The 13,808-nt window shown below is 36.6% G+C and overlaps 3 protein-coding genes across 8 annotated transcripts; 1 reads left to right on the top strand and 2 right to left on the bottom strand.

The window, feature by feature from the left end:
- The first annotated feature begins 890 nt into the window (after positions 1–890).
- Positions 891–3,853, top strand: LOC111797538 (floral homeotic protein PMADS 2-like). 2 transcript variants are annotated; one of them, XM_023680571.1, is made up of 7 exons: positions 891–1,120; positions 1,227–1,293; positions 2,061–2,122; positions 2,215–2,314; positions 2,411–2,440; positions 2,902–2,946; positions 3,568–3,853. In XM_023680571.1, exons 1-7 carry the CDS (start codon positions 933–935, stop codon positions 3,703–3,705), a joined length of 630 nt encoding a protein of 209 aa, XP_023536339.1. In that variant the 5' UTR covers positions 891–932; the 3' UTR covers positions 3,706–3,853. The 2 variants fall into 2 exon arrangements, with proteins under 2 accessions (XP_023536339.1, XP_023536340.1); XM_023680572.1 differs by having other exon boundaries at positions 3,563–3,853.
- A 544-nt stretch (positions 3,854–4,397) lies between these two features.
- On the bottom strand, positions 4,398–7,869 carry LOC111796473 (glutathione S-transferase TCHQD). Of its 4 annotated transcripts, none has more exons than XM_023679100.1 (4): positions 7,715–7,869; positions 7,498–7,597; positions 5,384–5,709; positions 4,398–5,205 (listed from the first exon to the last, which is right to left on the bottom strand). In XM_023679100.1, exons 3-4 carry the CDS (start codon positions 5,590–5,592, stop codon positions 4,611–4,613), a joined length of 804 nt encoding a protein of 267 aa, XP_023534868.1. In that variant the 5' UTR covers positions 5,593–5,709; positions 7,498–7,597; positions 7,715–7,869; the 3' UTR covers positions 4,398–4,610. The 4 variants fall into 4 exon arrangements, with proteins under 4 accessions (XP_023534868.1, XP_023534867.1, XP_023534871.1 ...); XM_023679099.1 differs by having other exon boundaries at positions 5,384–5,683; XM_023679103.1 differs by having other exon boundaries at positions 7,498–7,538.
- Positions 7,870–9,409: 1,540 nt separating this feature from the next.
- Positions 9,410–13,706, bottom strand: LOC111797599 (WAT1-related protein At4g19185). 2 transcript variants are annotated; one of them, XM_023680654.1, is made up of 7 exons: positions 13,264–13,706; positions 12,195–12,257; positions 11,932–12,048; positions 11,526–11,811; positions 10,771–10,926; positions 9,951–10,102; positions 9,410–9,826 (listed from the first exon to the last, which is right to left on the bottom strand). In XM_023680654.1, exons 1-7 carry the CDS (start codon positions 13,491–13,493, stop codon positions 9,619–9,621), a joined length of 1,212 nt encoding a protein of 403 aa, XP_023536422.1. In that variant the 5' UTR covers positions 13,494–13,706; the 3' UTR covers positions 9,410–9,618. The 2 variants fall into 2 exon arrangements, with proteins under 2 accessions (XP_023536422.1, XP_023536423.1); XM_023680655.1 differs by having other exon boundaries at positions 13,259–13,376.
- Positions 13,707–13,808: the final 102 nt, after the last annotated feature.

Raw genomic sequence — 13,808 nt, 5'->3', positions numbered from 1 at the left:
CTTATAAGGATTCTTCATTCCCCTCCTCAACCGATGTGGGATCTTTCAATCCCTCCCCCTTAGAGGCCTAGCATCCTCGCTGACACATGGCTCAGTGTCTAGCTCTGATACCATTTGTAACAACCCAAGCCCACTGTTAGCAAATATTGTCCGCTTTGACCCATTACGTATTGCCATCAGCCTCATAGTTTTAAGACGTATCTACTAAGGAGAAGTTTTCAGACCCTTATAAGGATTCTTCGTCCCCATCTCCAACCTATGTGGGATCTCACAATCTACCCCTTTAGGGGTCAACATCCTCTCTAGCACACGACTTAGTGTCTAGCTCTGATACCATTTGTAATAGCACAAGCCCACTACTAGCATATATGGTACGCTTTGGCCCATCACATATCACCATCATCCTCACTATTTTAAAACTAGGGAGAAGTTTCTACACCCTTGAATGTTTTTTCCACTCTCTAACCGATGTGAGATCTCACACATATCAATCCTCTCGAGTCTCGTCCAGATCAATCCAATCTCCGTGAATGAAAATAAAGACATCTAATACAATAAAACAAGCAACCCATATAATCAAACTTGAATGAATAGATTTGAAAGAAAGGATTAGCCAAGTTCTTGATGCAAAGTAACAAAAGTGAAAGAAATGGATGAAACCCAATGGTCAATAACATGCAACAAGAGGAATTAAATGAAGATTAAAGCCAACAAACATGACCCAAAAATCAATAATCCCTTACAATTTTGGCAGTTGGCTTGGGGTTGTCACAAACCCATAAACAAGCACTCATGTTCTGTATGATTTAGAAAGTTCTTAAGCTTCCAAACCCAATATAGAATACCCCTTTAATTAAACCCTCTTTCAATGCCTACCTTTTCCCACTCCCATTTCCACTCCCTTAGCTCAAGAACACAAGAACAAAGAACAAATGGGAAGGGGAAAGATTGAAATCAAGAGGATTGAGAACTCAAGCAACAGGCAAGTGACCTATTCAAAGAGAAGAAATGGTATCATCAAGAAGGCCAAAGAGATCACTGTTCTTTGTGATGCTCAAGTTTCTCTTGTGGTGTTTGCTAGCTCTGGCAAAATGCATGAGTATTGTAGCCCTTCTACACCGTAAGTGATATCAATAACATACTCAAATCATTGAATTTTTGTTCATATTTCTTGATTTTGCATCAAATAATCTCATGTTTTTGTGTGTTTTTTTTTTGTTGACAAGGTTGATTGATATCTTGGATAAGTATCATAAGCAATCGGGGAAGAGGCTGTGGGATGCTAAACATGAGGTATCTCTCTCTCTCTAGCTTTCTCTCTCCTCATGAACTTGAAGATCTAAGCTTTTTGATAGGGAAATCAAACCCTAGAAGAAAATTTGGAACATGGGTTTTGTTTATATTCATAAATCATTGGTGGGTTTCATTTTATTTTGCCAAAATCATGTTAGAAAATCTTGGATTTGAAATCTATGAACTGATCTAAAAATGGGTTCTTTTCTTTCTTCATGATTTATGTGAATATATTGCATAGAAAAGGAAAGTTGAAACTAAGAGAAGTATTTTTCAGCTGAAAACACAAAAAAAAAAAAAAAAACATCCTTTCATAGAGATCTATTGTCACAAAACTCGAACGAACCCGAACAAACCCAGAAGCTTAAGCTAATAGATCGAGATATCTTGAGTCTTCTTTTATTCGATCGAGTATTGTAATTTGCATTTGTTGGATCAAAGGGGAATGATCATGAGTTTATAGTCAATGAATACTATTTCCATTCGTGAGAGGCCTTTTAAGAAGTCCAAAGCAAAGCGATGAGCTTATGCTCAGAGTCACAATATCATACCATTGTGGAGAGTCGTGTTCAACTAACATGGTATCAGAGCCATGCTCTAAACTTAGTCATGTCAATAGAATACTCAAATGTCGAACAAAAAATGAGTCGAGTCTCGATTAAGGGGAAGCATACTTTGTTCGAGGGGAGGTGTTCGGGTATTGTATTAAATCATCGTAAATTTAAATAAAAATGTTTAATTGTTTTTTATGTTTGAAAAAATTACAGAATTTAAGCAATGAAATGGATAGGGTTAAGAAAGAAAATGACAACATGCAGATTGAGCTCAGGTAATATTATAAATATATGATTTTATTTATTTATTTATTTTAGAATTATAATTTTGATAAATAATAATATATAATTTATGAAAAAAAAATAGGCGTTTGAGAGGAGAAGATATAACATCTTTGAACTACAAGGAGCTAATGGCTCTTGAAGAAGCCCTTGAAAATGGCCTTACTGGTGTTCGTGAGAAGCAGGTTTTTCTAATTTTTATTTTTTTTTAAATTTAATTTCATTATTAATTTGATTATTAATTAATTAATTTTTTTTTTTACTGTTTGGTAATTATACAGTCGGAGCTCATGAAGATGATGAGGACAAATGTACGTATATATATATATATATATATTTATTTATTTTCTTTTAATTTTCTTTAATTTTGATATTCTTTTATGATTTTTCGGTATNAAAAAAAAAAAAAAAAAAAAAAAAAAAAAAAAAAAAAAAAAAAAAAAAAAAAAAAATATATATATATATATATATATAGGTTTATTTAAAAAAAAAAAAATCCAATTTTTTACTTAAATTTGCTTTAGAGATTTTATAATTATATAAATAAAAACATAAATTATCATTTTTGCTTATAAAATGCATATTAAAATAAAAAATATTTACAATTTTAGATATTTAATTTCAAAAACTAGGTTTCATATAAAGAAATAATTCAAATATAATTGAATTTTTTCTGACAAAATTATTATTAAAAATTAAATTAAATGTATTTGGATATTAATATTTTGTGATGTATAAATAATATTAATATTCTTGTTTGAATGTTTTGTAGGAAAGAATGATGGAAGAAGAGAACAAGCGCCTCAATTATGAGCTGGTAAATTTATTTATTTAATTTCTAATATTCCCATTTAATTAAAGTATATTTTATTTGCTTTTTTAAACCTATTTAATATTATATATGACTGTCTAATATTTCAAAATTATATTTTAAAAATTAAAAATTATAAAGATTTTCAAAATTTTTATTTAAATTCTTTAAATTTTAATTTTTTTTTCTATTACGATTTTAAGTTCGGTAGGGTTTATACTTTAAATTTTCGTTCATTTTAGTCGGTATACTTACAAAACATCCGTCTTGTTTTTGTATTTTTTAAAAATGACCATTTTAACCCTTTAGTATTTTTAATTCCTTTCAATCAAAGTTTTCGTACAAAATTTCAGTCATAAAAGGGTTTTAGTTATAAAATTTCGGTTAAAAATTTGCAAACACGGGTTCAAAAGCACAGTGACGTAAATTGTAAAAACCCATGTCCGAGATTCAGATAAGGATTCGGAATCAGGGTGAAGTAAATAACGTAACCCTGTTGAGGGAGACGCAGGAGAATGTCGGGACTATCTGAATTTTGAATCTGGAACACGGGTCGTTATAGTAGATAAACGGGTTTATATCTAAGTTTTGAATAATTGTGTTGATTGGATGATGTTTAAAGTGCAGTACCAAAAGGAGATGGTAGCAATGGGAGATGGTGTGGATAATGGATATAATCAAAGGATGAGAGATTTCAATTCTCAAATGCCCTTTGCGTTCAGAGTGCAGCCCATTCAGCCAAACCTACAAGAAAGGAACAATTAATCATGTTTTATATCATATATATCATATATATATCATATGTTATATTATATTATATGCTTTTGGAGTCTAAACTCTTTATGAAGTCTTGGATTTTAATTATATGTAAAACTTTGGGTTAAATTTTATGATATGATCTGAACTTTTAATACTGTTATGGTAAGCATATTATTATTATTATTATATATTATGCTCAACATTTTTAGTGTATTTTATTCGAAAAAATAATTAAACTGAAATTCACGAAGGGAAGATAACCAAAATCTATAAAACTATAAGAATTTTGACTTCGGGTGGCACGAGAAATTGACGGGGAGACATTTCTAAATCGTCGGAAAACGTTTGACCGACACTGTTTTTGCATGGGGCGTGAGCGCTTGGGAGAAACTCTCTCAACCCGAATGAAAGAAAATGAATTTTTTTTTTTTTTTTTGAAAAAATTTGTAATACTGAAAGTATCGAGAGAAATTTTAAATTTTCAGATAAACTTTTTCGATAGTTTTGTGGGGTTAACATGAATGTTGACCTAGAGCCGTTGAGAAAACTCTCTCAATCCGAACGATAGGGAAGTTATAAATTTGTCGATAAAAGTCCTACCAACACAGTTTCTCGTGTTGGCATGAAAGTCAACGTCGACCTGAAGCTGTTGGGAGAAACTCACTATACCCAAACGACCGAAAAGGGCAAAAAGGTAATTTTGATTAATTGTTTTAATACCATTTTATTAAGGAATCCAAATGAATTCAAAATAAAACAAACACACAGCACACTTGATGAAACATAACAAAAAGGGAGGTAAAAGAAAAAAAAAGGCAATAAATACATACAATTTTACCATTTTACCCCTATAATCCCTCCCTCAAATGTACAAAATATAAACATTTTCATGACTTTTTAGTCTTTTCCCATCAATATCTCCTCAGCAAGGTTCTGATATGAACAAAACACCAAGTTTTCAGAAGTGTTTTATGCTTTCTCCATCCATTGAAGTACTTCCCAATCACCTTCTTGTAGCTTGGTCTCTGCTGCACCAACATCCAATACTCTGCAATGTTCGGTCTGCTACCGATGTACTCGTCGGCCAGCTTCAACAGAACGAGCCGAGCCAGCACGGGTATGAACACGGCATCGGCCATGGTAAACTCTTCCCCTACCAAGTAAGACGTTTGGCCTAGTTTCGACTCGATTTCATCAAGAAGTGCAACTAGATGTTCCGTGCTTTGTTTGATAACGGTTTTGTTTTTCAATTTGTCTTCAGTCTCGTATGCTTCTCGGAGCTTATGATGGTAAGTAGCAGCCATTTCGGGAGTTTCGGCCATCCGAGCGATCACTACCCGCCTTCTAAATTTGGTAACAGCGAGACGGTACTTCTCGGGGATGTGGGCAAGAGTGAAAAATTTTGGATTCCATTCTTGTATCTTATGCATCCATTCAACAACTTCTCGACTACTCGGCATTACGTCATCGATCCCCGAGGAGACAATGGCAATTCTTTCTATATACCTGAACAGAGTTTGATATCAGTACATTAGAGCTATACAACCGAGTTTTCGACTCCGTAAAAGACAAAAAGTTTAGCTTTAAGAAACAAAACTACTCCCGAGAGCGTCGATACAATCGAATGAAGCATACGAAAATTGCACGATGAAAGGGTAAGAACAAAGGACTAAGCAAGACATACTGAATTATCTCGATGGTGTCGAAAATGACATGGGAACCGTTTTGAAAGACGGGAAGTTTTGCATTTGAGTTCATCTTGAAGAACGAGGCGTCCATGTTCTTCGCCGTGATAGGATTGACATGAAACGACGTGTAATCGATGCCTTGCTCTTCCAAGGCGAGTCTCACCTTCTGGCTGTTCAATGAGAACGGATGATGATATAGCTGCATTGCTTAGTTACTAACATCAGCTTTAGTTGTGAAATATCGAGTGTACGTCGGTATTGCCTCTTGGTTTATCGCTTATGAAATCACGTCGGATCTGCAGGAAACGATTAAGCGATAAGCCTGCAATGAACGTAACTGAAAACAATCGGTATCAACCACGATTACTCGTGTTTTTTCCAAAAGACAACTCGATTTCCCGAAAAAAGACAAACGATGAATATCAGACGAGGAATTCATGGAGTCATAGATCAATGAAGCTTCAATCCATATACAAAAAGGAAATTGATTGTAACGGCCGAAGCCTACCGTTAGCAGATATTGTCCGTTTTGGCCCTTTATGCATCGTCGTCAGCCTCAGTTTTAAAACGTGTCTAGCCGGGAGAGTTTCCACCCCCTTATAAGGAATGTTTCTTTGAGATCCCACATTGGTTGGAGAGGGAAACGAAACATTTCTTATAAGAGTGTGAAAATCTCTCCCGAGTAGACACGTTTTAAAATTGTGAGTCTGACGACGATACGTAATGGACAAAAAGGATAATATCTGTTAGCGGTGGACTTGGACTGTTACAGTTTTATTCCCCTCTCCAATTGATGTGGAATCTCATAATCCACCCCCCTTTGGGAGCCCAGCGTCCTCACTAGCATACAGCCCGGTGTCTGGCTCTAATACTATTTGTAACAGCCCAAGCCCACCGCTAGTAGACTTGTCCGTTTTTGCCCATTACGCATCGTCGTCAGCCTCACGGTTTTAAAACACGTCTACTAGGGAAAGATTTTCACACCCTTAAAAGGAATGTTTCGTTCCCCTTTCCAATAGATGTGGGATCTCACACCGATACACTGAGAAGCAAGAAAAACCCGAACCAATCCAGCTTACCCTTCACAATGTCTAAGCAAAAGGCCAAAAGGGAAGCGACTCGAGATGTCAAATTTTCAAAAATATCCAACACCAAAGCTCTTCAATAAGAATAACATCTTATTCTTCTAGTTTTAATTGCACAAGGTGAACATAAACAACCCTTTTATAGTCAAAACTACCCTATGAGCAGCCCAAGCCCACCGCTAGCCCACCGCTAGCAGATATTGTCATCTTTGCACTTTCCCTTTCGGCCTTCCCCTCAAGGTTTTTAAAACGCGTCTGCTAGAAGAGGTTTCCACACCCTTATAAAGAATGCTTCGTTCTCCTCCCCAACCGACTTCTCTGACTTTGACTGAACATACTGCCCGAAAAACGACCAGTCAAAGGAATTGGGTCACATTTTATTCATTCACATGGGTGAAAATCCGCCACTCATTTGGCAACGCCAGATTTTCTCGCTAAGGTCAGCCTAAGCTTAAAGTAAAGGAACGACCCTATTCCAGTATTGGAGGAAGCATGACATAGAAAGCATAGTATGTCATGGGTCGTAGGGAAGAGGTAAGACATGTACATGAAAGCAAGCGACAGCCGAGCCCCTAGGGGTGTCCACGGATAAACCACTCCAAAGTGATAATGTCTCAAAACAAGGAAGAGTATTGGAAATGAACGGAGAAGTGGTGGAACGTGCAAAACCACATATTGGATCACTCCAATGCAGCACGAAGCCGCTGACACCGAGTCGGCTCCTATGCCGCTAGCTACTTGGTCCCCCAACACGGTGGAGGTTCCGTAGCGCGTCATAAGCACCAAGCTAAGCTTCCATTACTAGCATTTCAAGCCATCACAGAATTGCACACAATTTACAACAACAAAAGCTCCAAAACGCATGCCAAAACGAAAAATTACAGAAGAACATCACAAACAAATTTCAGAAAACACTCCAAAATCAACCAAATCAAGACCCAAATAAGAACATCTCCAGAATCAGATTCCAACACCTATGAATCTATCAGAAACAACGAACCAGAATGAGAACAATTAGCACATACCTCAAACAAGAGACCCAGAAACCATCCAGTTCTTCACAATCCTGAAGAACAAGAAGAACAAAAGGCAATAAAGACACACAGGCCTTTATAGATTCGTGGGCTGAAAAGAAAACCCCATGAACACTTTAATCAAGGTTTCAATACAGAAAGAGCTCAAAACCCCATTAAAGGGTGAATCCAAAAGGGAAAATAAAGAGGGAAAGAGATTGATAGTTACCATTGAAGGGCTCGCAAATTGGCACATAGGTTACTGCTCAGCAGATGGATAAAGCACAGAAAAGGGGTCGAAAGGCATCGATGATGTCTTTTGGAACCGCCGCTCTCGAGTGGATACTCATTGTTCGTATCATTATTCTAATAAGCTGGAAGCTAGGTGACAGCCAGGTAACGATATACTTATTGATTGTTGTAAAATAATTCCAAGAATATAATTAAATGAAAAGGAATTTGAATATTCATATATTTTAATATCCGATCTTTCGTATTTGTTCTAGAGACAAGGATTTAATAATTTAAAAAATATTTTAAATAAAAACAAAGAAATTATGAATTTAAATAAGTTAGTAATTTAATATTTTGAATTTTCATTAGAAAAACAACCACACTTTAATTTTATACTTAAAAATAATAAATGTTCTAAAATAGTATTAATCCTTTTAACTATGAGATTTAACTATTCAAATGTGTTTGTTTAACCATCTTAAGGTATATGCTAGAAGCACGAGCCCGGAGAATAAAATAGTATTAGAGGCGTTCATTTATTTAGAGTAGTTTTTTTTATTATAATTTCCTCGAACCATTATAATTAAAATTATTTATTTAGAATCTTTTTAAAAATAGAATTATAATTATGGTTGACAATAAATGTAAAAAAANAAAAAAAAAAAAAAAAAAAAAAAAAAAAAAAAAAAAATTCTCGGACGGAATCTCCATCCCTACAAAATTAATTAAAAGTTTTCATAGGAATAAGGATTGAAATAAATGATAGAGATAGGAAGCCTTCTTCTTCCACAACCCGTGGACATCTTCTCTAGACAAGATCTATACCTTTCACAACCTTGTGGAGAGGGAAACTCGAACACTACAAAAATTAATTAAGTTTCATAGGAATAAATATTGAAATAAATGATAGAGATAGAGATCGGAAGTCTTCCCCATCCACAACCCCATAGACATCTCTAGACGAGATATATATCTTTCACAACCTCATGGACATCTCTAGATAAGATCTGTATCTTTCATCTCTTCTTCTCCCGTAGACATCTCTAGACGAGACTTATACCTTTCTTAACCTCGTGGACATTTCTAGACAAGACCTATACCTTTCTCAGCCCCGTAGACATTTCTAGACAAGACCTATACCTTTCATCTCTTCTCCCGTGGACATCTCTAGACGAGACATATACCTTTCACAACCCCATGGACACTCTAGACGAGACCTTTTACAGCCCCATGGGCATCTCTAGACAAGACCTATATTGTAACGTCTCAAGCCCACCGCTAGCAGATATTGTCCTCTTTGGGCTTTCCCTTCCGAGATTCCCCTCAAGGTTTTTAAAACGCGTTTGTTAGAGAGAGGTTTCCACACCCTTATAAAGGGTGTTTCATTCCCCCAACTGATGTGGGATCTTACATATACCTTTCATCTCTTCTTCTCCTATGAACATCTCGACCTGTACCTTTCACAACCCCGTAGATATCTCTAGACAAGACTTATACCTCTCGTCTAAACTACTCCAGAGTAATCTTCCTTTCCCTGTTCTAACTTTCAACCTTGAGGGGGCAGATCATAGCAACAAAACCAATCTAACCACTCACAATATCTTATAGCGTATTAAATTTGACAAAAAATCCCATCACAAGATGGCCAGTGCAGTCTTTCAACTATAGGAAAAAGCTTGAAAAAGGAACGTAGGGCAGCTAATGGATCCATTTGGAGCTCTGAGATAGATAGCTTATTCAGCAAAAATATACAAGCAATACATGAAGCAGGCAGAATAATGAATCATGTAATCCCATTGAAAACATTACAATATGATGAAGGTTTTCAATCAAAATCACCCTTTTGAAAAGGTTGAACTGTGAGAACTTTCAATCAAAAATCCCATCAGAGAGTTTGGTCTAATCTACAGATTTGGGTGAAGATGTAGAGCCTGAGAAAATCTGTCCTATCTGATATGCAATCTTGTTAGTCAATGCATCTTTATGAATAAGTGGTTCAGAGGACCTGGTTGAATGTGGAAGCAAAATTGGAGTTGTTTGTCGTTCCCTATGTGACGCCCAAGTAACCAAATAAAGACCACCAATTATAAGAGAGCCCCCCAAAACACTGTCAACAAGCACAAAATAATACCAGTTGTCTTTTAGTTGAGGTAAAAGGAGCTAGCATGGAGCATATTGATATCAATCTTGTTAAGAACAAGGCATAAAATGTAACTAAGATTGAGGAATACCTTCCAAGATAAATAGGGCTTCCTATGAAAACTCTTGATAGCAGCGCAGATGCTGCAGGTTGAAGTGGGTTGTAAAGAGCGACCAATGCAGGCCCCAATATCTTATTGCACCATGTCAAGAGTCCATAATTGATGGCAGATGCAAAAATTCCCTATAAATGAAAATTGATTTTCGTAACGCTTTTTCTATATTAACTTGATAAAATTTCTAAGCCAAGAAAAACTTCAAATACTTCAGTCCAAGTCCACGCCCACTGCTAGCAAATATTATCCTCTCTGGGCTTTCCCTTCCGGGCTTCTGCTCAAGGTTTTAAAATGTGTCTACTAGGAAGAGGTTTCCACACCCTTGTAAATAGTGTTTTGTTCCCCCCTCCAACCAATGTGAGATCTCAAAATCCACCACCTTCGAGGCCCAGCGTCCTCGCTGGCACACCGCATAGTGTCTACCCCCTTTGGGGTTCAGCCTCTTCACTGGCACATCGCCCGGTAACCTGGCTCTGATACCATTTGTAACAGCCCAAACCCGCTGCTAGAAGATATTGTCCTCTTTGGACTTTTTCTTCCGGACTTCCTCTCAAGGTTTTAGAACGCATATACTAAGGAGAGGTTTCCGCACCCTTATAAAGAGTGTTTTGTTCTCCTCCCCAACCGAGGTAGGATCTCACACAAGTACAAGCATACTGATGTCATCATTCAAAAGTGAACTAATGGGAGAGGAGAAGAGGCTTTCAAAATTTTCAAAGGAATTCAATCCTGTAAACTATACATAATCAACAATGTTCCAAAGGAGGGGTGCAGCATAAAGTGCGATCGAACTTACAGCATAAAGGACAGCGAAAAACTCTGATTGCGTCAAATTCCAGTCAGTGGATTCATTGGTCATGAAGAAAGATGTGATCACCATCAATGTAGCACCAAATAAATAAGAATATGCCGTGACCGATAAGTTGGCAGGATACTTCTTTAACACCCGTGCCTAAAATGCACAAGAGATCTCTTAAACGCTGCTGACTATAAAATGAAGAAAATTATATAGCAGTATCATACAATGCTTGAAACATTTTAGAATACGACACTATGCATCTTCCCCGCCCACCTACGATGAGACAATAGGATACCATAGATCTCTGAAACCATCAAGGAAGCAACGTCTACATCAATATATATATATATATATATATATATATATATTCATTTAATATCTTCAGAATTTATAACTAGTTAGTACTGAATTTCAATTGCTATTTTCCGGCATGAAACTACCTTTTCGAGCCATATAACATTTTAATCCCTTGTCCTTTATTGTTTTCATGTACTGCTTCTATATACCTTCGCTCAAGATTTGTTGCACACTGCACATCCATCATTAATTGATTCTTCTGTTACAGTTCAGCAAAATCTACCCGGAATCCATCTCTCCTTCCACTCCTAGATTCTACTTCCAAAAACCCATTTTTAATGAGGTTCCAACTATCCAAATCAAACACTTTTTGCAAGAATCAAACAAAAGAAACCTGGATATTTTCATCAAATGCTGTAGTAACTATCAGAAAAGGTGTAATATCAGTGAAGTACCTGGATAGCCAAGAAACAAGCCATGCACATACAGTTCCCTATCAAGCATAATACCCCAATATGAAAATGATCCAATCCATACTCCAGAAGGCTAGACAATAGCCATCCGGCAGGCTCTGGTTGACCCCTTGCACTTATTTCGTTATGCGAGGTGAAATCAGATTCAGGGTTTCCAAACAAAGCTGGACCACGGAATAAAACCATAAATATGGCACCAGAGACACAAACGAGTGTACCGCCAACCTTTGCCTGTCCTTCCACTTTGAGTAAGTTCACAGACTCTGTGCTGCATAAATAAGTCGAGATACAGTATAGAACAAGGAACATATATCCATCTCACTTCTTAAACCACAAACTAAAACTTTCAGTAAAATGATGAAATTGAATGATAATAGATCAAACTAACCCCATCATAACAGCCAAAAGGAATGTAAAAACTGGAATGGAAGGCTGTATGGCAGCAGCATAAGTTGGATTAGTGTAGCCAAGTCCAACAAGAAAGAGAAGCTGGTTACCAAAAATCCTAGCCACAGGAAGATAGGTGTAATAAATGGAATGTTTCTCCAGATCCATAGAAACTTCTTTTTCTTTTACCAGTAGCAATTAGTACTTCATCAATGATAATGAACAGAACAAAATCAGAATACGATAAACGGTATATGGCCTCACCCAGTTAAACCAAGAATGAAAAACGATATGAAGAGTTCTCGAGTCATGGGCAAACGAACTCGCCTGTAGACAGAAGGAAAACAACATTAAACTTTGGACGTTAAAAGGTCCACACCCTCACGATGCTAGAAGGCAAACATTAATGGAATATCTGAGTGATCGTAAGCTATGGAAATACAAATGGTTAGGATTTTTATAAAACAAATGTGAGATGAAGATTTGAACTATGAATAGCTGTCCTAATTGCTAAGTCATAATTAGTTAAAATTATTAAATACATGCTTTTAAGAACCGATCCATGATTGCCAGTATATATCAAACATTGCAATCTTGCATATTAATCTGTGAGATCCCACATCGGTTGGAGAGGGGAACAAAACATTCATTACAAGGGTGTGGAAACCTTTCCCTATAGACGCGTTTTAAAACCATGAGGCTGACGGCGATACGTAACGGGCCAAAGCGGACAATAGCTACTAGCGGTGGGCTTGGGCTGTTTACATAATCAATGATCTACAATCATTTGTTATCCACCAATGCTTGAATCATAAAGATACGAATCTATGGCAATTCTACAAGTTCTAAAGATTTGAATTGGCCGCTCTGTTTATGTCAGACAGAAGATAAAGAACATGATTCTTATACTTTATAGGAAAAGAAGATGCTAAATCAAGAGTCAACATGAAATTGAAGAACAAAACCAATCGTGGCCAGAAGCAATTAAAAAGAAGTCCTAAATACAACCAGAAGCAGTAAACTATTCCTGGAATTGGCCTATTCAATAGCAATCCCAAGGCGCCAAAAGGATCGAAAGTAAGAATGATCAACATAATCAAACTTGCACGATGCCTAAATTTCATCTTCCATCAAATATCAGAAGAAGCAGAGGAAATCAATGATCACATTCAACAAACACACAAACAGGCATGGCCCTGAGAATCAAAGGACGCCATAAAAACGCTATGGGATCAAAACGATGATCAGAAAAAACAAAAACAACCAATTTCAACAAAGAACAAAAACAAGAAACATAAACAAGAGAAGAAATAGAGAGAAATGTTAACTATACTTCTCCCGAACATAAGCAACAGGGGCAAGAATCGTGAGAGCCAACAAGTCGCGGAACAAACAAAAGACGAGTTGATTCATCCCAACATTAAGGGCGACTTTGGTGATAACATGATAACCTCCATTGATTAATTGCACCAAAGCCATAGCCGCGTGCGCCTTCGACACATCCCCACTGCCGAACATCAATCCGCCTCCGGTACCACTACCTCCACCGAGCGCTGCCGCCATACCTCTCGCCGCCGGCCGTCGATAGGCTCAAATCACTGCCAAATCCGTATAGAAACAGAAGGGATCGAGCTCTGAAACAAAAAGAACAAAAAAAAGGAAGGGGGCTGGAGGAAGAGGACGGTGGCGTTCAGTTGTTGACTGTCATTGTTTGGTCGATGGTGTTTGGCTGTGCATCAAATCTGAAGAACATCATCTCTTGGAGTTGAAGGCAAATTAATCTCCTTGATTTAATTAATTAATTAATTAATTTTGTTAATTATTAATTTTATGTATAAATTATTTATTTATTTATTTATTTATTGGAATTTAGAAGTT

The sequence above is a fragment of the Cucurbita pepo genome, chromosome LG06 (genome assembly GCF_002806865.2).
Source record: "Cucurbita pepo subsp. pepo cultivar mu-cu-16 chromosome LG06, ASM280686v2, whole genome shotgun sequence".
In the NCBI taxonomy this organism is placed as follows: domain Eukaryota; kingdom Viridiplantae; phylum Streptophyta; class Magnoliopsida; order Cucurbitales; family Cucurbitaceae; genus Cucurbita; species Cucurbita pepo.
This window is presented reverse-complemented; position numbering and strand designations above follow the sequence as displayed.